Genomic DNA, 27,877 nt, shown 5'->3' with positions numbered 1-27,877 from the left:
GGAGAAATGCGAAAGGATGCTTGGAAGCAGTGAAGGCTACAGCAGGTGAGTATCTGGTTAAGGAGGCGAAAAAGGGGAGAAAAAAAATGGGATGTTCTTATTTTATTTTTTATTTAGGGCTTCTTTTTTTTTTTACGCAGACACATTCGTGCCTATGTCAATGCGGTTTAATGTGGGCTGAGGCCAAGATTTTTTAGATCCAGGATGCAGCTAAACCCTGCTCTCTCCGGGCTACTTGAAAGAAAGAAAGAAAAAAAAATATGTGAAGTGGCGACATCAGTTCAGAGAAGATGTCTTAGAACTCCTCGGAGCTCATTCCGATGTCAGATGGGTAGCAAAAAAAATTGAAAAATATCCCCGCAAGTCCGGAGTGGTCAGGGCAGGATCGGTTGACAGGACAGAAACAGGAAAAAAAAAAAAAAGGAGGGGGGACTTGAGTGTGGTTAGGCGCGTCCTCTGCAGGTATAAATACATCTAATCCACGCACATTCCATATGAATTGATCGATTTGTTATCAGTGCACATTTTGACAAGTGTGATCGGCTTTTTTTTTTTCTTCCTGGCATTTTCTCTGGGTGCTCGTCTAGGGGGCTTAAAGCATTAATCAAATTTAATTGTCCCACGAATGTGAGTGTGTGTGAGGCAGAATGTGGAGTGTGTGTCTCTTTGCGCGTGTGTGTGTGTGGGGAGGGGAGTGAATTGCAAAATGTTGTCTTAATCTAGCCTTTATTTGGCCACGTATGCTGAGATAACATTTCTCATTGTGTGGAAGTGTGAGGCGGTCGTGATCCTCCCCGTATGCCATTTTATTCATCTGCAAAGATGGCTATCTGTTAAATGGGCAAAAGCAAGCAGGCTTCTGCAGCAATGTAGTCATGCATCTTTTTTTTTTTTTTTTTTTGTTCTTCCCCCCCCCAAAAAAAAGAAAAAAAGAACGACTTGGGACTCTTTGTTTTCAACAAGACAACTGTCATGGGGTCTATATATAGCCTCGGCTGCGACGGTACAGGACACAAGATGAAACTTGTGCGTTTATGGTGCCACGCTCCGTCTGTTGTTTGCTATTCAAGGCAGCATTTGCAGAGGATCTATATGACAGTGGCCCCCTGGATTTTTCTTTCCCTTTTATTGTGCAGCACTGCCTCTTATGATATGTATAATATTTTTTTATACATATATATATATACAATGTGTATAATGCACAAAGAAAGTGCAGGGAATCAGAGGGCTGTGTGATGCTGGTGCCTGCGGACATTCATAAAGTGCTGTAGCTCTATTGGTTATAAATAGCCGGAGGGAGCGGACAGCCAGATAGAACAGGAGCAGCCTCCGTCGCTGGAGCAGCAGCAGCAGCAGCATCTCTGGCTTTATCAGGGCGCACAATCCAACATGATAGATAGCTGATACACTTTGAGATATCACACAGAGACTCGGGCAAAGGGTGTGGCACAAAGGGGGCTTCATAGGTGCATCCGGAGTTCGTTGTGTCCCCCCCACACAGACTCTGCCATATTCTCTCTCCTCCATCATTCATAAATGTTTGATTATTTTGTCTTTGCCGTAGTGACTTTAGCGTGACCCCATCACACAAAGTGTTTTCTTTAATCCCTTCCTGCAGATGTGTTAATTTCACTTCCAGGGTTTAAAATGCTGGAGTTTTTTTTTTTTTGCTGCTGATTTCTTTGATGATTGGGACACTGCTGACTCAATCCGCTTTGTCCAGACGCCCCGGCTGCCTTCATTAAACAAATGTGCGGCCGCTGACCTTGGCTATCTCAAGTCATCAATAGGATTCACCTCTTTGCCCTGCAGTGTGCCGTGGCATACGTGTAGTGAAAGCCCCCTCCCCTCCAATCTCTCACATCCCTACAACATTATGCTGCTGTTGACATGCTGTATTGAATTACAACACGTTGATCAATGTTTGCAATAACCTAAACCTCTACATAGTGGCCAATATAATACAGAGTATCAAATATCACAGGAAAAATCAGGCTCCTCATAACGGCATCGCATTTCAGTGACGTATGGTTATGTCTTCGTGTGTTTGTAATCGAATCACATGTAGAGAGAATGGAATGGCAAACCAACAAGGATCAGCCCGAGAGTGTGTGCAGCATTAATCATTCATGGAAGAAATCAGCTCCGCCATAGATTTGACAGCAGACTGGGGCAGAGGAACAGTCGAGACAGAGTGGGTGGTGGTGGTGGTGGTGGTGGTGGTGGTGTGGACCGTGATGTTAGTGGAGGATGACTGATCACAGGCTTGCCTTCTCACAACACACTAAATGACCAATAGTGTTAGTGAGCAGGCTAATGCTGGCTTATGACGTATACGCATGTCTCCTGGAGACACTCATCCTGGGTGTAAAGCTGACACCTACTGCATTGACAAGGTGTTTATTAGCTCCCAGTTGTGAGGCCATGATGCCTACATAATGTTACGATGACAGTGCTGAGAGATTTCACATGGGACAGCAATTATGTTGTTTTGCGTTTTTTTTTTTTAAGACCCGGCTTCAACTCCACTTGATGCCACTACCGTCTTGACACATGGATGCCCGAGGCGAGATGGCATGTTTATAAAGGCCTGCGGTGGGATCATAGTGGCTGTTTGATGGAAGGGGGAGGGAGGATCTTGTTCACAAGTCACTGTTGTCCTTGGTGGAAGTAGATAAGGAGGAAGAACAGCTGCAAGTGTTGTCAGAAAGTCATCACCAGTTTGGGTTTTTTTCTTTCGCAGCTTCAGCAGTGCAGCCCCTTTCTGATTTTTCACTTGTTTGGAAAATGTCCCAGGCAGCGTAGCGGAGGGGCACGAAAAGCTCCTCAGCAGTATCAGCGTCTATGTGTTTCTGGTGTTTCCCCTTAAGACTAACCTGCTCAAAGTGAATGCAGCTGATGAAACACCATGCGATTGTTTCTTATAATGTAGCAGCTGCAGGATGTCATGAATGGGATGTTTCTCTGCACAGATGCACTCTGATGTGTGGAACAAAACATGGTTTTGTTCTTTGCAACAGTGCACATATTAGATGTATTGTTCATTTACTGCTCTTGCACCGGTACAGCTTAATGGTTTGTAGGTCTGTGGGTGTCCAAACAGCAAGAAGCTCCTGTTTTAGACTCCAAACGAACCATGCTGCTATAACAAACCTTTGTTGGAGACCTGTTGTTTTATCCTGCATTTTAAAAGTTCCTCCTGTAAATGCTGCATTGTATAAACACACATGGGGGTTTGCAACCCACGCTGCGCCCTCCACTTTACCTTTATCAGCATGATTGTGCTTTTCACTGTGTTTTGAAATCAAATTTGTAATTATGATTGCATTGCCCTTAATCCAACCATGTTGGACACATTACCGTAATTATTCTATAAACTTATCCAGAATTTGCACAAAATTGGCAACCTTTCATTTATTATATCAGAGATACTGGTCACAACAATGCAAGACCACGTCTATGTTCCACAGTAATTGGAAGGCGTTTACAGTCAGTGCCTTGTGATACAGAGAACTAGCATAGAAAATATCCATATCCTGCTGTGACTTGACTTTTATTTTAAATGGCTGTTTGACAGATGTACCATGGCTCATTCTAATGAAAAGCAGCAACGCAAAGGGGGGAAAAAAGTGATAAAAAACCCAGTTTACCATTAGAACTATATTAGTATTTGAATTAACGCTTTTAGTGAAATGCCACTGCCATGTAGAGCCTTGTTAGAGGAATGTCAGAGGCATGTCTAAATGCCATGCGTTCACATTAGCCTGTAGGGTCTATTCACATTTAAAGGACTCATGTTAGAGAAAAGTCACACATGTGCTTCTAGTTCTGATCTCCAGCACAGTGCCGTGAAAATGAGAATTTCTACTTTCAGGGAGTGTTTTCACCTTTTACGCTCATGTGAAAAATCAAGGCGTCCACAAAAACAAGCAGACTTACAACGTTTTCGATTGGTAACAGCCAGGGGAGATGGATTGTGGGATTAAGAATGTGTAGAGTGCAACTCCGCCAGTATACATGCAACCTCAATGCAGCTTTTATTTAGATTTTACTCTAACAATTCTTGACCACTTCCCACAGTTTAATAACCCTGCAGTTGTAATTTACATAACATTACAGTTCACATTAACTCTCAATCTCTGCTTGGCTTGAAACAGCATCCTGCCATAAACCATGTAGGCCCTTGGAGGACGCCTCATTAAAAATGGCACTGATGGTGGACGAGGTTATGGGTCAAGGGTTGGGAAGTTGTTATTGTGCTTACTAAGGCTCCTCACTAACCCTCTGGAGAGGACATTTGTATTCACTGCATGGACTAATGAGTGCCTATGCTGGCACCCCTGTTGCCAGGAAGACTTCAACACCTATCTCCTAGATTACTGTATGAATGTCACTCTGCTACACTGCTAGTGGGCCGTAAATTATGTCGGCTGAGGCAGGTGATGGCTGCAGAATGGCAGCTTTGGACGGGAGGTTTGAGCCAAAACACCTGAGTGGGAGTCACTCAAGTAAGCCTCAGCAGGACGAACTCACCATAATTTCATTCATTTGCTCCCCATAGCCATATACTGTATATACAGTACAGTACAGATCCATACTGTACACTGTAATCACCGGTAACCGCTATACAATGCTGGTTACATTTCAGGTGGACACACAAAAACATGTTTTGTTGTGGTGTGAATTACACATCCATTGTTATTTACAATGCCCTCCCTTCCTTTCCAACTCTAGACAATGGACATTATTGTCCCATTTGATATTTGCACATGCATTTATAACTAGAGTCTGAATAAATTGTGTCGCGGTGGTGATGATTAGTACTGTCAGCAAAATTACAATACGTTGCATCTGTTCTACTGAAAGCATCCATTCAAACTGTGTTATTCAGTCACAATTGGAAACACAATTGTGGGACAACAGCAGCTCCACTCACACAGCCACACTTGAATGGAGCATATGATATTTTCCATAAGTGGGAACAAGAATTGTGTTTGTGCCCCACCTCCCTGTTGTAATGGCTGTTAAAATACCCTGTTGAGATTCAGAGTTCACGGAGTTCGGTGTTTAGGTGCAGCGCTAGTACTCTCGACTCTTTTTCCTTTGTCTAGTAGGCTGATTGAGGATCTACTTGGAAGTGGAGTTATCATTTACGCCCAAGGTGTTACAGGTCTCCTCCAATTTGAGAAGTGAAAGAGTAGCTTAAAATACTTAAACCAATCGATGTATTCAATGTTTTTCGGGTAGTGTTTTCAAGATGCAGCACCTTAGGATTTAGCTAAGCAACATGGATACATACTATGAACACACATTAGGTGAGTGTATTTTGAATAAGATCTCAATATGTCTCTAAACTTGTTTTGTTGTTATCAGAAAGTTCCATTATAAGACCCTAATACCATTAGAATTCATCAAGGAACCCCTTGTTCAAATGTTCTCAAAGTATAGAAAGGCTTTCCTCCGCAATCTTTGGATTAAAGTGTTCTCAGATAATTCAGACATTTTAATGTGCTTCAAGCCCATTATCCTCTCCTTCGTTCAGATCAGTGTTGCTTTTTATCCATTGACAGTCTGCTTCCATTCATCATGTGATTCAAGACAACAGGGGCCTTGCTTTGAGGTATAAAGGGGCAGAGGCTTTTAGTTCCCTAAAAGCTCACTTTCTCCATCTCTTTGGTGCTCTCCCTCCATATCGCGCTCTCAGTTTAACTTCCCTAAAAGCTCTCTGTCTGTCTGGTTTGTCTCTCTTTCTCCCTCCCTCGCTCTGGATGTCTTTCACCCACTCGCTGTCAACGCTGAGCAAGAGAAAGAGAGAAAGGAATGACAGAACATTGTAACAAAGAACTGCTAATACTGTTGATGGAAGAGAGTGAAAGTGCAGGGAGGAAACAAGAGGTCTGATTTCAGCTTATCGACCAGACTGGGTGGCATGAAGAGATGTTGTTTTGCCAGACGTGAAGAAGCAGTAATAATCCCACAGACCTGAAACTGAACTATCTGACATTATGTGGAAATGTTGAGATTTTTGCTGTGTTTTTGAATGTGTTGACATTGACATTAGTAATCATTTTATAATTAGGAAAGTCAAATAATAAAGGTAATGATTCCAAGTACCATTTTCCGCCTACGTATTCTACTATAAGTCTGTACCTTGAATTTGAACTACCTGATTATAGCAGCTGGGTCTGTCTTTATTTGGTTTATTCTGGCATTTGTACAGCATTTACATGCAGAATTCATCAAGGTTGCAACAAATAACTATTTTATTTTACTTTTCCTCGAAACATCATCATTTGCTCTACAAGATTTTCAAAAAATAATAACAGATCCCAAGTCACAAGTTTCCAGAGCCAAAGTAACGTGTCAAAATTGCTTATTTAGTCTGACCAGCAGCCAACAACCCAAACTGTTCAATTTATAATGATATGAAAACAAGCAAGAAAGTCTTCAGAAAAGCATCAATCAAACTGTTGTTGGCTTATTTTGAGTTAGTAAAAATCAGTTTTCAAAATGCAGCTAAGTTACATAGGTGAACTTTATTGATTTTACATTTATATTTAAAGTATTTAAAGTTTTGGGGGTTTTTTTTGGCAAAAGCAGATAACTCCACATTTAAAGTTTCAGAGCTAAACAAACCAATAGGATGGACTTGAGTTTCTTCTAAGTGCAATATTTAACATTCTTCCGCATAAAACAAGAGGTAATGTGCTGAATGGGCATTAAACATCTATAACATCAGCCTGGACGATAATTAGGGAACTCTTGACTAGACTAGAAAGCTGTTTTACAATGTTCTGCAGTGTAATTGTTCTTCAGTGTTTCATTGTGTTTTTTTTTAACTCAATCCTCCATATTATTCAGTCTAACTCAGTATTCAGTTTCAAATCAGTATTCAATCCAAATCATCCATATTTACAGATGGCATGTCAAGCTACACATACCAGTCCAGAGATGTCCCCTATAATGACCTGAATACTGTGAGCTGATTCGTTGAACAAAGTTTTTTCAATTAAGTTTTCAACCTTGTTAACATGTCTGTGTGGTGTTTATTATATGCTGGAAGACACAAAATAAGCAGCCAACGCCATAGCTGAGCTTTTCTACCTTAAAAGAGCTATGCACTGATGGACATAACAAACCAAAGCAACCAATCCTGTCAACTCGCAGGTTGAGACTTATCCGTATCATTGTTCTTCTTCAGAACCACTTTACACTTCTAACTTGTCTGAGTGGATTACTCCAGTTAACAGCTTGCCACTGCGTAGATTAGAGTAGTTTCACTGTGTTTGAGAAGGGCTGTAGGTAAGTTGTTGTGCATAGACAGAGGTTGTGACTTATGGATCCACATACTGTAGCCGAAGCAACAATGTTGAGTATATGTAAGACATTTTAAAGCAACAAGGGATTGTTTTGTGGAAAAAAAAGAAAACAAAACTGTAACTTTAATACACAAAGATGATTTTCTAGGTATTTAATCAAAGACTAAAGAGAGACTTTAATCATTTCAGAATCAGCCTCAATGATTTACCACAGCTAAACATTAACACATTTTCTTTTAAATTGGAGCTCATTGCTTAAATAAAGCATGTGTGTAACTGTATAACTGTTGAAATATTAAAATAAGATATGAATCATCCATTTCATTTCAGCAGCCTTTACCTGGGGGGCATAATATAGCATATCTAGAAGTTAAAGCCTGATGATAAGTGATAAGGTGAGGACAATAATACAGGGCATGAAATAATTGCATGCAAATAGCATGCTGATGTGGCGTGGCAGTTACATGTAGATTTGTTTCTGAAACATGTGGTTACCTTGATGAAACATTGCTTGAGAGCATAAATTACAGCTTCCTCTCTCAGCTTGAGCTGCTCTGTGGGTTATATATGGAGGAGGCTGATAATGCAGAAAGGCAAGATGGAGGTGCTCATATAATCAATGTGTTTGTGAATGTCAGGAACTTTTTTCACAGAGAGGAGAAGCAGATTACTGGTAGGAGGGTTTGACATTTTACCTATGCCCCACCCAAATGCGCTTTGTGGTCTGCTCGATAAACATTTTTTTAACATCTTATATAGAAGCAAAGCACAGTTGCGGCTTTAGAGTTTAGCAATTTGAAGTTGATCGATTGCTTATGCATTACCGCTGGACAGACATATTTGAACTTGGGCCACTGCCGGTCGCATTCTCTAAATCTGAGGGGGGATGAGCGAGGGCAGTTTAACAGGCAAAATGGTGGCAGCGTGCGGGCGGATGGGGAGGGGGAGTCTGATGAAAGAGCCAGGCAGCGATCAAAGACGAGAAAATGAAATGGCATTTGACCTTGTTGGATGCCGGTGTGACGCGCTACCACAGAAGTGCAAAGTAGTTTGGGAACCTGTGGGAATCGGGAGGGGAGAAGAGATCAGGCCTGAGAGGCCCTGATGGGGGCTGCGTGGACGGTCGAGGCAATTTAACCCCTCCGTCTCATAACTGATTTAGCAAGAGAAGGTGTGAAGGTGGGCAAAAGTTATTACGACAGAATCAGTCAATGTCAGACTAAGAAAAAAAATCAATTCTTGCAGCGAAACATGCTATAACTCTCACTATACATTAAACCCCTGCATATGATTTTAAGTAATGAGCTGTGTAAATTGGCGTGGCTGGCTTTATGCCCTAAAAAGAAACCTCAGGAGTAATCTCCCTCCATAATACAACACCTCCTCACCCTGGTCCTGAACCTGTGGTAGATATGCAAATGGAAAATAAATAATTCAGCTCCTTTGCATTTCCTTGTGCTTGCTTCTGCCATGTTGGTAATAATGAGTAAAACAGCGATAAGAAAAATATGTAGTGTCTCTTCCATTTACCACGGCTGGTCCATCAGCCTCAGATGTCAGGCTATGGACGGATAATAGCCTGAGCATTTTTTATCATGTGTGCATTGTGCCATCGCTGTCTCGTTTTTCAGGTGGCTGTAAACAAGTAATGCACCTGCAGCTAGAACTAATGAATCTATCAATTTTTGATTTGCAGATGAATTATTTTGTCGACAAAGCAACAGAAAATAGAGCTGTCATCGTTTCCTGCAGTCAGCATCATTTTTTTTCTCCAGCAGACGAAGACGTATTTGGATATTTTTTGCTTGCTTAGTGGCCGAAACAATTATTCGAGTAATCATTTCAACGTTTAATAGTTGTTGAAATCTGCAATGCAAATTTTCGCTCACAGGTATAAGAGGGCTTGTTGGGTAATCCACTGCTCCTATCACTTTTCCTAGGCCAACTCTATAAATACGACTGTGTTTAATAATCCAGACGAAACAGGTAAAGGTTTTAAGTCTGCTCAAAAAATATCTTTCTGGGGTTTTTCCTCAGACTTAGCTGCATTTCAGCTGTGCTGGTTTATATCTCCTCTGTAAATGTCATACAAGTTACATCACAACAAGGATAACATGACAAGACTACAAAGAATGAAATTTTAAAATGTGTGTCCACAAGCATATCATCTGCCTGTCAGCATGCTTCAACAAAGGCACTGCTCTTTGGAGGGAAACAAAGGAAAAAGACAGTCATTCTCATTAATTAAGGCATGAGTGGCAGAATGGATCGCACTTCCCAGCTCTGCAGACTGAGGCTGGATGGGCTTTGATTCGAGTTGCACTCACTCTCTAATGAGGCTTTTCCTCGTGTTAAGAGATATTAATCCACGCATACTGTATATGAGCTTGTACCGTTTTAAATCTGTTTTTAGCAGATTTACTTTAAGGATAAGAAGCTGAAAGGAATAAACTTCTAATGCATTTTTCTGTAACTTCTTCTAAGGGGTGCACGAGTGTTGACAAGGGATTTGCGGTGTCTTTGCCAACCCTAAAGCCATCTGGTATTACTATGCCGGGTCACCTTGTCATTGATCCATGTGTAGCATGTGAAATACCTAGATTGTCTTTCTAAAAGTGAGATTCGGCTCCCTCTAGTACCCCTAAGATTAGCAGAGCTGTAGAGATGTGGTTCTCTTCTTTTCGCTATCTTTATGACCTCCTCTCCTACAACGGGGAACCAAAGATAGGGAATGGGAGGATACAAGGACAGCTTAGACAAGTAATTTTGCCTTTAATTGCTCGAACCTCCCATGAGTGCTATTGCTTAAGTACTCCAAAACTGTTGTTGTTTTCCTCCACATAATCTTTGATTATATGAAGGTCAGCATTTTTCTCTAAGCTTCTTATGAGAGAATTTGGAGCAGGTGGATTGTTCAGAGAGATGAGACAGTTCTCCCCTGCTGAAGTTGAGAATGAGAGTGAACTGCCCCCCCCCCCCCCCCACTTTTTTTTTTTTCCATCCGCTGCAGTTACTTCACTAACTGTCTCCCAAGCCATCTTATATATGATAGTCCTTTTTTTTTGTTCTTCTTAGACCTTATTTCCCAGTCGCTATCAATAGCGTCATTATGTGGGGTTTTATCTGGCTAATTAAGGCTTCATCTTTCTGGGCGATCTCTCAGAGGACATGGATTAAGCTCCCCTATCTCTGCACCGGAGCCCCGGTGGGCTCGGCCAAGCCTGCTCGTCTCTCTGTGGATAATGGAGAGAAGAAGAAGAAGAAAGAAAGAAAAAAAAAACAAAACGTATTGACATGTTATGGTTTTTGCAGTGAAATAATTTTTTGAAAAGGAGAAAAATGTAAATACTGGGTGTTGAATGCACGAATCAAAGGATTTATTGATGAACTGTGCTACAGGTTGGAGCAAATCTATAATAATTCTCAGTTTGGTCAAACGTCTCAGCCCTGTACTCTGGATTGTTTTGATTGATTCACAATTTCTTGACAAACGCTCATACGCTAACTGTAGTGTCTTGCAACTATATATGTATATCTAATTTCACTGCTACGTGTCAACTGTTCAGCCTATTTTATTAACAGAAAGCCGCTTGAATCGATAACTTACCAGACCGTAGCCGTTGGACAATTCATTTACAATTAGTTTGCATGCCTCAACAGGCGCCATTTCGTTTGCATAGACAATCAGGTGATTCATTTTAGCCGGAGCAGGGATCCTGAGTCATTGTTTGCCAGTGCAAGAACAGCACTTTATGAATTTCAAATGCCTTGCTGTTCTGGGTCCACTCTCATTATGTTTTAGTGCTGAAAGTCAACAGATGGAAGTCTGGGTCAACACTCATTAAAACAACAGCCAGAATACCCTGCCCATATAAATAGACGGTGAACGGGGAGACCTCGGTGATACATTGCGGACCTGTCACTAATTGTTTGGGAGGTTAAATGTGCCTTTTGACTTTTCTCACATATCTTTGGAGAAGAAATGAAAAAAAAAAACCAACCTTTGTTTTGTTAAGGTGCATAAACACAGTCTGCCTGGGAGCTTTGGCTGACTACTGCAGTTCTTATAATGCACCTCTGGTTTTTGATAAAGCACTCGTGAGACAGTGTTTTTGTCTGAGCCCTTGCCATTGGAAGAGATAAATTCTAAATGAGTAAACTGAAATGACTTTGCACCGGCAGTTTATAGAAGAGTCTGTCCGTTTGAGAGCCATAAATCAAGAACTGCGTGGTGGTAAAAAAAAAATAAAAAAAATCAGAGACCTTATTTCTTCTCCCTTTAATGTATTGTTTGAAGATGAAATTGTGTATTGAATCTTCTACATTGTCACCTTGCTCAAGGTGTGGTTACACTGGATCTGAGTCTAAATCCATGAAATACCATCCCTCCTGTCTTTGAATTAGGTTCACCTTCATGGATGTCCTACAAAAACTAGTATTTGCAAGAACTATGCCATTTTTAAAAATGAGAGGAATGACCTAAGGTTGCTTTGGGGAAGTTGTTCTATTACCTATTTTCGTTCTTTGAATCTTGTGGAAAATGCGATAGTGGCAAGATGTAAAATGGCACACATTGTATAGAAGAAGAGAAAAGCAGTGGGAGATGGATTCTGCGATGTTGCTTTACCTTTTTTCAATGCCGTTCATTTCTTGCTTGAATAGGGATGGCTTTTCCATTTCAGGATTGCATTATTAGATGTCCTTGCAACTGATATTAACCATTTAATCTCTTCTTCTGAAAGGATTAAAAAAAAAAGAAGAAAACTCTTGATATTTCCAGCTTCAGCAAAGAAATATCAAAGAAAACTGTGTGCATACACTAGAATCAGACTGGTGCAGGGTTTTGAGGATAATAACAATCATGATATTTTAGAATGTAAAAAATGTTTTATATATATATATTACTAGTTCATTACATGTTCTCCTATATTTGAGGTCAGTGAATTTTGAGCAAGATAAAAAAAAAGGGTTGCAAGTTACACAAAAACGCTTCAGCAATCAGTGTAATTATTCCAAAACAAGGATTATTTCTTAATTTAAACCTTGTCATTACCAGAGGTGCATGAGAGCTCCTGAAAGTAAAATAAAATAGATCAGCAAATAGTTACCATGTGGACTGAAGCCTGACAGAGACCGTGCTTTTAAAGATGATACTTGAAGTAATATTTGGGAGTTTAAAAATCTGATTCACAAACTGCACAAACACATTTAAATCATGTACATTTGGTGATAATAGAACTGTGACAAACACACTGTATGTACTGAGCTGTGCATTTTACAGCTGAAACACAAACACATCAGCACTCTCTGGTGGACCAATTATGGCAATAATGTTAACTGTGTTTATGTAGTGCTAAGAACATATCTTTGATATTTGTGTTGTGCAATTTCTTATCAGCAACCATGTATGCTGATGCTGTACAGAGGATTAGTTAAAGTCCACTGCTGTCCAATCGATGTAGTCATAAAATATAGTTTGTTTTGCATTAAATCCAGTTGTATACAGAATACAGGATAACAGGTGGTGATACCTTTATCATTTTCCTTTAAAGATATCATATGTATTTTATATTTTTTGGTTTAAAATGATCAAAAACTTGCACAAGTTATCAACCAAATATAATTAATTAACAATTCTGACATTATGTCATGCACTAAAGTTAGCATACTAACAAGCTCTCCTGTCTCATCTTGTAATACCACCTCGCACTTTAAGAAGCTATTGCAACTACTGACAACATAAACTCTACCGAAAAACATCCCGAATCATCTCTATAGTGCATGTGTTGCATTTGTGGTTTTGCAGTGGACACAATCTTAAAAACTGAGTTAAGCAAACCACAACATAAACTACAGGACATTATCTCTCTGAGCCGGAGGAGGGACCACAGACCTTTGGGAGGACCTGTTCACTCCCTTGTTTCTTCTGATCGAGGTGGACTCCAGCACCACAAATTCCCTGTAATTTGCTGCTTCCCTCTGTTAACGCTTTTATGTAGTTTTTTTTGAATGCAGATTTTATATATTGTACCTTTTTAACAGCACAAAATCCTTTTCAACCTGACAAGCATTCCTTGGTAATTACTTGCAGTAAATAAATCCTGCCACCCAGTAATGAATGTTGTAAACAAACCCCCTGCATTGCTGGAGCTCGCCTTTTGCCAGTGTTGTTGTTTGCAATCTGTGCTGCTCTCTGCTACGGCATGCAACAGCAGCATCCTCCAATTTCTGATTGCAGTGCTTTTTGCGTGGCATTTTCTGCGTCAGGGTCAACTCGCTATCAACTAATTACAGCTCATTTCCCTTTTAAAGGCCTCACTTTGAGCTGCAGGCCCAGCTAAGCAAAGGGGACATTTTCTTCACCACACTGGGAGGAAAACCTTTAGATGCCAGTCACAATTAAAGTCAATGCGGCCCTGAGCCTCTCCACACTGTGCCCATCACGCTCCCGAGCAGCCGATAAGATATAGCTTAAATTATTCATTATGAAACGCAGGCATGTTTCCTTGTTGATTTAATCGAGGAACTCGTGTAGTCGTAGCTATTAAAGCAACATCCTACAGACATATATGGAGGGGTTGATGGAGTGGGTGAGTCTGCCCCAAAACAAATTACCCCAGCACAAACTCATACACAGACACACACACTTAGGGTAACTGCCAAATTCATTCATTTCATGAGAGGGAAAAATTTATTCACTCACAAATTGAGTGAGAAGAATAATATGTTCACCCCCCCTCGCAAAACGTTCATTTAGCCTCCCTCCACCCTTTTGAATCAATTTAGGAAGATTCAGTAGGGTTCTTATGTTCAATTTTACAATTTTAACGTCTTTACCTTTCGATACCGCCCCCCCCGTAGCACCACTTGAGGACTGTTTTGATTTGCATAAGTACTGTCAGTCTTAAATTAATTCTGACACTATGTCTTGGCGAATGCTTATGTGCAATAGAAGAGGTAAGGGCTTGATTCTGCTGCATAATATTAACTCGTCACTCATGAATGATTAATTCTGAGCAAAAATGTGGATTATTCAAATACGTTCGGGTGCACTGGCGGGATATGTGATTGGGTTGACGGAGACTTTGTTTGCTTCAAAGTGTAAATGTCCTTCAGCTTGGTCAACATCAGTTGTTGAATATCTGTCTTTACTCCCATACATAAAAAAAAAAAAAAAACATACCGTACAGTGAAAACAATACAAGGCACTCTCTTATTCATCAAGGCCAGAAATCTGATCAGTGCCGAACTGATTTTATTTAATCATTTATTTATTTTCGGTTTACTGTGCTTCATAAAACCTGAGCACGGCATTATTTTTTAAAATGATTTATTTTTCGTGTCTTACAGTTTTGCACAGCACAGTAAAGACTAATTCACATTGAAAGTAAAGCCTGTAATTTGAGTGTTATAAGAAAGACAGCAGAAGCAGTGGAAGGAGTGAGTTTTCAGGTGGCTAGTGGATCTCATCTTATAATGTGGTTTGATTTGATTCTCTTGCCTCTCATTGAAAATTGGATTTAAAATTGTGCAAAGAAAGCTGCCTGGTGGAGGTGAAGAAAAGATGGATGATTACATAAGTAAATGTTTTCACGGCTTCTCATCAAAGGAGTGATGGGGGGACCTGTTTATTTGCCTAAGCTCCTTTGCTTTTGTGCACAATAGCCTGTGAATTCATTATAATAATAATAATGGTGACACGTCAGTGTTTCTTCCTAATCAGAAGCTGCTTTAAGCTGGGGAAGGAAAAGGTTTCTTAGTTTTGGATGAAAAGACACTGAATAGCACAGTTGTATTTTGCAAAAGACAAATGTGTGCAAGTTTGTGTTAGCTGTGGCCTCATGTTAATGTACATATACTTTGTAGTGCAAATAATCGTAACATCCATTTAATTTTGTGTTATCAAAGCAATTTTAAAGATTGAGTAAAGTTTTAATGTTTCCTTTGGGTCTATTTTGTGCACTAAAGATCTAAAGCAATCTAAAGTGGAATATAGACAATTTGAATAACCTTTGATGAGCTCACATCTGCTGGTACGGTATGCTAGATTCATCAGCACCCTGTTTGCTCAATTGCTAAAAGCTCAGTGATAAAGATAATAAACCAAGAATCTGAAATGAGTTTATTAATGTAAGTTTTTTCAAATGTGTTCGTTTCATTGTATGGTTGGACTGAACCATTAATCAAATAGTTCATGCAGCAGCAGCAGCAGATGTCTTCAAGCCTTTTTCACGTTTATCGCCATTTTTATAATCAGTGACACAGAGGTTGTGATCTGAAAATGTTATAAAACAGTATGACAAGAGCTGCTGACTGAAAAAACAAAAAAAAAATCATCTCTTTGGCCCATTGCTTGAAACAGACTTTCTAAAAGCGCCTCATGGGGCCTTGTTAGTGCTAGCGTCTCAGTCGTACAAACGAAACAAAGTAGGACAGGCCAGGTTCAGCCCACACGCCAAAACGCTCATCCAAGATCAGTATCCAGTGTGAAATATAAAGCCCTGTGACCTTCAACGCTTATTGTTTCTGCTATGTTCATTGCTATGGCAGCGGTGTTTTCAGTTTTGCCTCTGGAGCGCTGAAGGTCGGCATCTCCTGCAGTGTTCGGAGACGAGACCATGTCTAGCCGTGTGCCCCTTTGACATAATTGCCTCAAGTCTTAAAGGCTCTGTCAGCAAGTTGTCCCCAACCCAAAAGATCAGGCCTCAGATTGGGGGCCGCAGCATCAGGGACAAAACAAAATACAGACCAGCAGAAATTTTATAACATCTCTGTGTGAATCGTTTTTTTTTCTCAGCCTTTGTGACAAAAGGGGAGCGGCTATTCCAGCAGCTCTCTCTAGGGGAGCTCAATCTTTCACTCTTCTAGCTTTTCTGCTTTGTTGCTTTCTGCCAATAAACACTCTGAATGTTCTTACACAGTACATCACGTTTTTACCCGCTCAGCAGGTGCACAGTCGCAGCATGTTTGTCTGTATGTCTAATGAATTGAAAAGGATCAACCTGAAGACTTTGCGTTTTCAATTTCACTCTGATATTCTATTAGTATATCGTTTGTTTTTAAATTGCGTTGCAGACACCCATTTACTGCATCCAATCTTTGGTTTATGACCACATACCTGCAACACTAAATGACCCGACAGCATTCAGACATTATCAGTTAACTCAAATCAATGTTGTGCCTAAGTAGAGCCTCGCCGAGTTGCTTGCACGGCTGTAAAGTCTCAGCCTAAATAGTTTTAAATCAACAAAGCCCAAAGAGAAAACACACAAAAGAAACAGTGGAGAGAAAAGAAATAATGGTTATAGTGCTGTTTTAGAATTAATTTACCATAATCCCTTCCCATGTCATTTAATTTGAAAAGTTGCATTAGTTGATTCATTTCTAGTTAACTTGCTTACAGGGACACTGGAGCTTCACTTTTGATTACAAACTGCTCGATAGGCTTCACAGAAATCTATAAAGGCACAACAACAACTGAAATTAACTTAAATCAAAGCCGCAACTTCGTATAATGTTGTTCCACTTCAGATGCATTTCAAAGAAATTTGATCAAGGTTTTATCAGTAGAAGTTAAATTGGTTGCTTTTAGAGCTGGGAGGTAAATCTGTGTGATACTTGTATTGTGAGTTTAGTTTAAAAAGTGTGATACAGATACCACACTGCCCACACACGGTTTAGGTGAAAATTTATAATGGTTCTTTATACAAGGTAACTATTGGACAACAGATATATTCATATAAATGTACAGAGTGAAAAATACAGCTTTTTTCAGCCTCGCACAGCTTTCTGTAGCTTTTCAAAAAAGGTAATAATGTAAGCTTTTGATAAAGTACAGAACTGAGTTATTTGTCAAACACTGAGAGGATTAACATTATTAGAACCTGAATGTCAGTCTAAAATGCCTTTGATACACAAATGATATCTGATATATATATATATATATATAATTTTTTCTCAGCTATTGGCAGGCTTGTTTTTATACATTTTTTTTGGATGCTGGGGAAAAAAGTGTGAGCTCTCATTAGTGAGTGCTGATCCGAGTCCTTCCAAATTCCTGCATCCACTTTATGAAAGTCTGACATTCTGGAGGCTGTTCCTCTTTGAAAACTCATCTCCTTAAAAACCCCCAAAAATTGAATGGTGGTTCTTTGTACAGAGCTGGGGAGACGAGGCTAATTAGCTTAATAATGATGGAACATCACATAAAAACACACAACTCTCTCACATGCACGCACAACACCCCAACACATCTGTAAAAACACAAAAAAAAGCTCAAATTAAGAGCCTGGCTGAAGTTGGGTGTAATGAAACATGACTTTCAAAGTTTTAACAACCACAATCATTAGACTCCTGATCTCATCACACAGTTGCACCCATTTGGAAATGATACAGTTTTGCAATTGGCACGAGCAATTTGTTTGTTTTCATATAAAACCATGCGCTGCCTGTAAACTGTTTGTCTTGAACGTGCATCCCACCCTACTTAAGATTTCCAGATTCATTTATTGAATATTTGCGAGCATGAAAAAAAAATCTAATAGAAATATAATCATGTTAACTATTTACACAACAAGCAAAATGACAATATTTTTTATTGACACTATTCTCTCTGTCATTATTGTCAGCACCACCCACCCCCTTTAGTTAGGCCAAGCAAAGATCAATACACCTTGTAGGGAACGAATTTCCAAAGTAGTATTGACTGATCTGTTGATTATTTTTTGGATTCATCACTTAATCATTTAGTTTATGAAATGTCAAAAAAATACTTGGAAAAAAATGTCATTCACGATGTCTCTGAGGTCACAGTAATGTCTTTAGATTTGTCCCATTGACAGTCTTAAATCTCAAGATATTCAATTTACAACACGAAAAAACAGCACGTGTTCACAAGCTTGAACCAGAGATTCTTTTAGAAAGATTATATTTGCACATGCCATCATTTACCAATTCATTAGGTGCCCCTATTTACAAAGAACATACTCTAATTCTACAGTCTTACAACATCTTCCGCCTTTATGAAGGTTAAAATACTCAAAACAGCTAAATTGCAACAGCAAATACATTCTGACGAAAACCTAGATATTAATTATAATATAATGAGTATTTCAATGACATTTTCAACTTTGATATTTATTGGTTGAGATGGTGGTCTGATTAACTACAGATTCAGTGTAACAGTGTACTTATTTCCATATATGCAAAATCACATTCCTCCCCTCACCTAAACCCAGTGCTTTTAATTCCTAAACCAAATCACAGCTGGAAGTCCAGATGAAATTGTGGTCTCTCGTGTGAGATTCCAATGCTTTGTCTGCCCATCATCCACACCAATCATCTCCCACCAAATTTAATGATGGTGGTCTCTTTGGAGGCTGCACTTTGTGGTGTGGTTGTTCTAAATATTGTGATTGTATTTTATTTTTCAAGCTGAGGGAACACTACACTGTTGATGCTTGCCTCTAAGTAGGGTCTCCTCTAATAAAGTGGATTCAGTGCTGTGTGATGAAATGAGACGTCGGTGACCAGAGCACCTGCACAGAAACAAAAAAAATGACCCCTTTGGGAGGTGAAGTTCAGGTGGAACATGTCGACAGGTTTCACGGCAGACTTTTGTCAGGACAACAGCTGGCCACAGTTGGAATTCTGCACCTTGTTGCATCAACCAGCTTCTTTGCCTGGATTAGGGCTTTGCTTTCCATCTGTCGGGCTTCGGCTTACATTTAAGCCTTGCCATTTCACAGGTCCAGATCCAGCCAACAATCCCAGCAGGCAGCTTAGCTTCTCAATGACACAAGGGTAACCTCTCTCTTGAAATTCAGCTAAGCAACAGTATAGCAGTGGGAGAGCGATCTTACTTGGGTAGCCAAAGGTCAGAAACTCATGGTTAAGATGGATTTAGCCAAATTGTGGCTGTAGGTGCATACATGTGCTGCGTTATAACTGGAAGCTTATTACTTATTGTAGAAAACTGAACCAATAATCATCTTAAGAGACAGATTAATATTTAATCACAGTAGCAGGGTGTGACTTTTTTTTCAGCATACACAGACAGAGTCATTTTCCAAAAGGGAGGAAAAAAATGAAGGCGAATATTTAACTGCAATAAGAGGCATATATGAAATTAATGGTCAATTTTTCAAGGATAGACTATCAAAGTCATTCACATAGTACCGTGCATACAGTTCCCCTGCTGAGTTTGGCCATTCAGGATTAACCTGCAGCTGACTAAGCAGTTTGCAGAGAAATGGGCTTTAAAGGCTTTTAACACTTTGTGCTGCAGATAACGTCAGCATCATCTCACGGATTCCCTGTGAGCTTACAGGTATTTAACAAGGCTCAGGAGTGATGTCTTGTGACAGGTAAACTAAGGCTTTGGGCAATGCTTAAGTCTTAACAATACCTCTCCCTGCTTGTGTTTGGTTGTGCTTATTGTGAAGAATTTAATGGAGACAGACAGCCTCATTAAAATGCATGGAGTAAGATTTAGGGGAGTAATAGCACGCTGTACTGTATGTAAGCCTCATGGACAAGAAACAATCAACAACATACAGCAAATGGGGGGCATGGAACCTGTTTAACATGGACCGGTAAACTGAGTAACCTGGCTGGATCTTTGCACTGTGATATAATGGCAGTACTGCAGTGTGTACTGCAAAGACAAATGTGTGTATTGTTGATAAATTATATACCTACTACTGACACTTGAGGTTATGCTATATACTGTACTATATGTATAACCAGTAAACAAGTTATTGTAGGCTCTTACTAGGAGGGGGCAATTTGATTATTAACCCTAATAACTAGATTGGGATCTAAATTGGTTTTAAATTGGATCCCAGACAGAAAACATAAAATTTTCATGGAACTTGACTTTATGACAGCAGCTTGGACATGAGATAATATGAGTGTGTGACTAATTAACCCTCACATGCTTAGTTTGTGCAAAGGGATAGTAAAAATCTTACATGTCCGTTTAATTATACTTGTGCATCCAGTTGCCTACTCCAATGCCACTCCATTGTAATGGGAGCATAGGGCACCATTCACTTCCAATATGAGGCAACATCTTCAGGATCCCAGTGGATGCTGGCATAAAGGCATTAATCTCACCATTCATTGATCTAGTTATTACTGGTCTTGGACCAGTGGGTCCTCATTTATTGAGCACCGTTGTCTTATTTCTCGAACATATTCATTCTTTTGAGAAGCACGCCCCCTCTCACTTCACCTCAATTAATGTAATTCTCTGGGAGCTCACTGGAGTGCTGATTGGAATGAAGAAGCGCATTCAGACTACATGCCTGTGAGGGAATGATAACACCAGATCATTAACAAAACCGAGCTGAGAATGTTTACCCGTGGATGGCATTCTTCATCTTAATGTGTCCCTGTCTTTCCATGTTTTCCCTGTGTGTCTGCTGCTGAAGCTGAGTGCCATAAATTTCCAAGCTAGTCTGTTGTGAAAAAAGAAAACACGGGCACATATTTTGTACAAATTATTGTTAAACCTTACTTAGATAATTAATGCAGTGCTATATTGTGTGGATTTTCACCTTGCATATAAGAGTGTTGAGGGCTCGTTAACATTCCTGACTGGAGTCCATAACCTGCTGAAGTTGCAGTCATGGAGCTTTACCAACAAGGGATTATGATTTGATCATTTCCTTGATTGGGTTTCAGTGTCAATGGTAATAGACTCGGACATAATAGCATCTCATTGACTGATATCCAATATGTAATAGCCACATGATAGAGGCTGACAGATGGAGCTGAGCCTGCGATAAGGCCACTTCTTCCTCTTAGGAAGTCTTAGTCTTAGCATGCCATGCAACACACATACACAGCACTCCATCTCGCTGCACTCAGCATTGACTTGATCAATGTGGGTTAAGGAATTGGAATGATTAAGTATGGCTGAAGGCAGCGTGAAGCACAGCAGGCTCTGGTGCAGGTCTCTGATCTCACACAAACTCTTTTTTCTGCCTGTTTTGACACCACTTGATTACAGATTGTATCATCAAATCCCCAATCTGAACTTTGACCTGAGAGGGAATAAAATGAAATTGAGCCAAGTAAATCTCACCCGTAAACCCCCCTTTTCTGATGAGCTGATGTCCAATTGTGTACTGGTTCATGGGGAAAAAGAAGTTATTATCAGTAATCACAATGGTAGTAACATGTCAACCCATAATTAACTGTCAACCATAATATCACAGATTTATTTTTGCTTTTCTCTCCACTCTCAATCTGTCAGATGTAATATGGTTCATTGAATCTACTTGAGCACAAAAGTGTTCATCATCCCTCTTCACAGAGCTTCTGTGAATCAGGAAGAAGCACCACGTGATCGGATAAAAATCGACTGTAAAGACAAATTTAGAACAAAAGATGAAATCGCATACCACTGGCAAAATATCATGTATTGTGACAACAGCTATCACACATAAAACGGAGTCCCCCAGAGACATGTCCTACGAAAAGTCCGAATTAGATGTGAAGGATTTTGTTGCAGTGTTTTTTGCCTTGCTTAGTCTATCTTGTCAACCTTCCCCCTCCTGCTTGAATGTTAGAAATGACGTCCTTTAAGTGATAATTAAATGTTTGATTGAAACCTGAGGGATACAGTGCCCCTTCCACTTTCACTATTTCAGAATTTCTGTGAACATTTTTTTGTCATTTCATAGAGAGTTCTACATGTATGGATAGAAGTGATGAAGTCACACTAACAGATGGCATTGAAATTAAATATGGTTTGTTTTTTTGCTGCTAAACTCTGTATTTATTTATCTGTTTCCAATTCCCTAGTGCTGTACGGTCTATATTTTATCCTAAAAGATTGCATGAGCTGAGTGTCAGCCACAGCACATATATCACAGTTGCCACCATCCATCTTTGATTGCGTCCTCTTGCTACTGCTGCTCCACCCCCTACTGTTTTAACTCACGCAGCAAATTCAGACTTCAAGAGGAGAAGAAGGGAGCATAGGGTAGAAAAAGACTTTCTGGTACCAGAACAAACCACAGATGTGCTCAGCGTACATGTCTGTGACACAGCATGACTTAGATTACTGAAAAATGCTGTTAATTCCACTTGAAGCTGTGCACCATCACTTCATATCAGGATGATTGCATTGACTGATTGATTGTCTGCAAGGTGTGTTGTGGAAATGATGTTGAGCATTCCACAGCAGAACAGTGGGGGTGTAAAGCAAGATGTATGTAGATTACTAGAATGATTTGGCCTCTGATGTAGCCAGGATCAGTACTTCCACTTCAATATCACAAGTTTGTCTAATAGAGGGCTGTACATTCACAGGAGCTATTTGAATTTAAAATACCTTTTGAAGCTCTGTGTAGACAAGTGAAAGATGCAGAATTCAAAACTGTCAGCATTCTCAATTATGCAAGCACATACCTTATTCCTTGTAACCTCTATTCATCTTGCGTCTGCTCATGAATATTGCAGCAGGAGTCATACTCTCTGTTCTGTTTGCATTTGTATCACATGAGAATGCCTTTCTTTTTGCACTTACGATTGTTAAACAAGCCAGTTGCTGGAGGACACACACAATGACCAAAGAGAAGTGTTTTAAATACACGGTCAGACTACTGCCAATTCACACTGCCGTCTACACGCCCACCACAAATAGTATGAAACTGCTGAATTTAGCAGAAGACTGCATCTTTGAAATTCGGCCCATCGCTTAGTGATTTTAAACCATACCTGTTATCTGTATTTCAGCTGACATATTTTAATGTTCTCTAATCTGCACGGAATTTGCGTCTTGATTCATCAGCGTTTAATTTTCTAACAAATATGTTTTGCCTTGTCTTTGTGTCTCCCCAGGTAACCGATAAGATGGCGGCCGGGGAAGCGACTGGGCACAGCTACCTGGTGGCTTGCTGGCAGCCCATTCTGATCCTGATGCTGGGCACCGTGCTGTCTGGCTCCACCACAGGCTGTCCATCCCGCTGTGAGTGCAATGTTCAAGAGCGCTCTGTGATGTGCCACCGCAAGAAGCTCATGACAGTTCCTGAGGGCATCCCTGCAGAAACAAAACTGCTGGACCTCAGCAAGAACCGCATTAGAACCATTAACCCAGATGAGTTTGCCAACTTTCCCAGCCTGGAACACCTGGAGCTCAGTGAAAATACTATCTCCACGATTGAACCTGGAGCGTTCAACAACCTTTATGGTTTGCGGACATTGGGGTTGCGAAGCAACAAGCTGAAGCTGATCCAGCTTGGTGTCTTCACTGGCCTGAGCAATCTCACACAGCTGGACATAAGTGAGAACAAGATCGTCATCCTGCTGGACTACATGTTCCAGGATTTGTACAACCTCCGGTCCTTGGAGGTGGGTGATAATGACCTGGTTTTCATCTCCCACCGGGCTTTTCATGGTCTAAGTAGCCTTGAACACCTGAGTCTTGAGAAGTGCAACTTGTCCTCTGTGCCAACAGAGGCTTTTACCCACCTGCACAGTTTGATCACTCTCAGGCTGCGCCACCTGAATATCAATGTCATACGGGATTACTCTTTTAAGCGGCTCTATCGGCTGAAAGTGTTGGAAATAGCCAATTGGCCATATTTGGATACGATGACTCCAAATTGCTTGTATGGATTAAATCTCACCTCCCTGACCATTGCAAATGCCAACCTGACCACAATTCCCTATGTAGCCCTGCGGCACTTGGTTTATTTGCGCTTTCTTAATCTGTCATACAACCCTATCCATACCATTGAAGGGAATAAGCTCCACGATCTTCTGCGTTTGCAAGAATTTCACCTTGTCGGAGGCAGACTGGCAATGATTGAGCCCTACTCTTTCCGTGGTCTAAACTACCTGAAAATTCTCAATGTGTCTGGGAACTCTCTTAGCACCTTGGAGGAGTCTGCTTTCCATTCAGTTGGCAACCTAGAAACCCTTGCCTTGTATGATAATCCCCTGGCCTGTGACTGCCGACTATTGTGGGTTTTCCGAAGGCGCTGGAGACTGAACTTCAACAGGCAGCAGCCCACCTGTGCCTCCCCCGAATTTGTCCAAGGAAAAGAGTTCAAAGACTTCCCGGATGTTCTGCAGCCAAACTACTTCACGTGTCGCAAGTCCAGGATTAGGGATCGCAAACCCCAACAGAAATTTGTTGATGAGGGAGCCATTGTTCATTTTGCTTGCCAAGCAGATGGAGATCCTGCTCCAGTGATAATGTGGCTATCACCACAGAAAAAGTTTATCACCACCAAGACGATTGGAAGGCTCTCTGTGTTGCCAGACGGCACCCTTGAGGTGCGCTATGCCCAGATTCAAGATAATGGTACATATGTGTGTATAGCTAGCAACGCAGGCGGAAACGACACCTCTCTGGCTCACCTGCACATTCATAGCTACTCGCCTGACTGGCCACACCAGCCCAACAAGACTTTTGCCTTCATATCCAACCAGCCCACAGAAACTGGTGCTAACGGTACAAGAGCCAACGTCCCTTTCCCGTTTGATATAAAGACTCTGATCATTGCAACCACAATGGGCTTCATATCTTTTCTTGGTGTCGTCTTGTTTTGCCTGGTACTGCTGTTCCTTTGGAGCAGAGGTAAAGGGAACACTAAGCACAACATTGAGATCGAGTATGTGCCACGGAAATCGGACGCTGGCATGAGCAGCAGCACAGTGGATGCTCCTCGCAAGTTTAACATGAAAATGATTTAACAGAGCTGTGGAGTTTATTAATTCTGAACTTCAAAATAAGACAAATGGAAAAGAAGACATTTTCTTTTCTCTCTTACAAACCTGTGGATCCTGGTCTGTTAACATAGAGTAATATGTTTTTTTTTCCCTGACTGATGGACTTGACAAGAGAGCAGTTCCTGAATTTCAAAATTGAGAGGGAACGAAACCACACCCAGTGTTACAGGGCATTGGTGGTTTCTACAAGGCCTGTGGGGGCATTAATTGAAAGTCAGATTTGTCATAAGCAGTTCATATTCCTATGGATTTATAGTTGGAAAAATATATCAGAAAAGGAAGAAGAAGAAGAAAAAAAAACAGTTCAAACAACCAGAATGCGAGGGGCAGATCCTATTTTGGCCATTGCTGTTTTTGTGTGTATTTTTTTAATTTAGTGTGTTTTGGGGATTTTTCTTTCAAGGTTAGATGTCCTGTTATGAATGAGATTTGTATGGGTTGATGAGCACATTTTTACAATGCTGATGCATTTCAAATACATTTTCATTACAATACAGCAGTGTTACAATTGTGAATGCTTTGTGCTACATATGGTCTTTCTTTTTTACTTTCCTACAGTCATGATCGTTCTGTGATTCATCAAATGTATATTTGTATCACAATACCTGATAAAGCTTTGTGGAGAGAAGTATGCCCCAGAAATGAGTTGAAATACACAACATGTAAAGTAGGTCGCATTGAGAAATTCCTGTAAACACAAGACTGTTGGTGATATTAGTAAAAAGTCATTTGAACACTCCAGCAGCTAATTAATCGCCAAGAAAGTACGATGAATGGCAATGTAAAGCTTACTACATGGGACATTATGTGTGGTGAATAATGCAATGATAAAGACCAAAATAAATGTTTTTAAAATGTGTAGATTCCACAACATCAGAGCATCCTTTACTATTGATACCAATTCATAATGCTGCATTGTAAAATCAGCCAAACTCTATAAAGAAAAGTACAATATTAGAAAGATAATATATACATAATTTACAAATGAAAACTAGCCTTAAACTATATTATATCAAACGTGTCTCTTAATATGGGATTTTAGCATTGAAGGAATGCTCTGACGTACTCATTTGACCCCAGACATTAGTGTCATGCAGCCTTAGTTTTCAGATGTAAGCCAGACAGCACACACATGGACAGAGGTCACGATACTGAGGGAAACGTGAGATGTTGTTGATATGATGCTTTGTACTAACAATAGATGCACCATCTTTTGTGTAGTTTTGCCATCACACAGAATAGCTGGCAGTGGTACCTTGATACTAAAAGCGCTTCTCCCCTGCCGTTTAGATTGCATTTCAGTAGCTATGATATATTGGTATTATTTTGTGCTCAGCCTGACTGTGAGGGGGGGAAAAAAAAGTTGTGCTGATGGTTTTGGATTCAGTGTGCTCCTCAAGCTGTAGAAATTTTCTGTCATTGTTTTTTGTTTGTTTGTTTTGTTTTGTTTTGTTTTTTTCTACTGAAGTTAATGCTTTATTTATGATGATGCCCCCTCCCTGCCCCATTAAAGCAATTGAAATATTACCTTCCAGGATCATTTACAGGTTTGCTTTTCCCCAGAAATGTGCATTGTTTGTCAGTGGGGAAAGAACTGCTGCATATCAGCTGCTCCCAGTTGGCCCTGCATATGAAATCTGAGGATACGGCCTTACCTTTTCAAGTACACACTGCGGACAGCTGGGCTTTGCAAACGTGTGTGAGGATAAAGGCTAAGTTATTTATGATGGATGACATTACAGATAACGACACAGTAATGGCTGGAAGTATGGACTGAATATGCAGATGGTTGGAGTGACACAGATGGTTTCAACCATGGAGCAATCTGAAGCAGCTTTGGTGTAATCCGTTTTGCATAAAGGAAAAAAAAAAAAAAAAAAAAAAAACACTGGATATGGCTCATGGTTTTCCCTCTTGCTGATTATGAATGCTCTCTTTGTTCAAAGTGTGGCTACTGTACCTAGCCTTTTCTTTCAGTCCCGTGGGATCCCGGGATTCTGTTTTTGGTTTCTGTTATTCCTTTTATTTTTTTTTATTTTTTGTTTCGACCCTGGACTATATTGACCATGTAGTCCAAGCCAACTTTTTACAAAAAAAGATACTAAAAAAGAAATCTATGGAAAATACATTCAAATTGTTCTGTGCAATAAAGGTAATATGCAGATTTTTTTTTTTCTTTTTTTAATTAACAAAATTTTGTTGATGTTGAATTGTTGAGAATATGGTATGTTGTATTAAACAATCTATGGACTTTTTTAAACACGTGATACTCCTATCTTGATTTTAGAGATGCGCTCACTAAGGCCTTTACTTTCTTAAAGCCAAATATGACCTCTTGGTATCAGCGGGGTTCCCACCAGTGAAACAGGTGCTGAAATTTCTAGTAATGAAAACTCTTTTTATCGTTGCTATTATAAAACTGCAAATTCATTCATTCTTTCACTTACAGGTCACTGTATGCTGATCCTATTACGATTTCCTCCTTTTTAAAAAATAGCACATTCGTTTATTGCTTTGAAAACCAAGCATAAGTCTAGCTGAGCAGTGAGGTGTAGCTTCTGTGACCAAATGAGAAAGATAATATATATATGTATATATTTAATTTTTTTTGATTGAATACCTCATTAAATGATGGTGCAGACTGCAAGGTAATTTTATATCATATGTTTCAGCGCTAATTACTTGTTTACAGGGAAAATGGTAGTTTAGTTGTGCACTTGCCTGGCCTCTAAACGTTAATTAACCACCATTAGTAAAGGATCACAGGCATTATGATACGTATAGGGAATGGTATTTCTTTAGGCTGCACA

At 40.1% G+C, this 27,877-nt stretch overlaps 1 protein-coding gene across 1 annotated transcript; it reads left to right on the top strand.

Annotated features, from left to right (window-relative positions):
- Positions 1–27,327, top strand: LOC103362556 (leucine-rich repeat and immunoglobulin-like domain-containing nogo receptor-interacting protein 1). Its single transcript, XM_008288935.1, has 2 exons — positions 1–45; positions 23,172–27,327. Exon 2 carries the CDS (start codon positions 23,184–23,186, stop codon positions 25,029–25,031), a length of 1,848 nt encoding a protein of 615 aa, XP_008287157.1. The 5' UTR covers positions 1–45; positions 23,172–23,183; the 3' UTR covers positions 25,032–27,327.
- Positions 27,328–27,877: the final 550 nt, after the last annotated feature.

Source organism: Stegastes partitus, unplaced genomic scaffold (genome assembly GCF_000690725.1).
Source record: "Stegastes partitus isolate 25-593 unplaced genomic scaffold, Stegastes_partitus-1.0.2 Scaffold582, whole genome shotgun sequence".
Taxonomy (NCBI): domain Eukaryota; kingdom Metazoa; phylum Chordata; class Actinopteri; family Pomacentridae; genus Stegastes; species Stegastes partitus.
The sequence above is the reverse complement of the archived record's forward strand: the minus strand, read 5'-3'. Positions and strand labels throughout refer to the sequence as shown.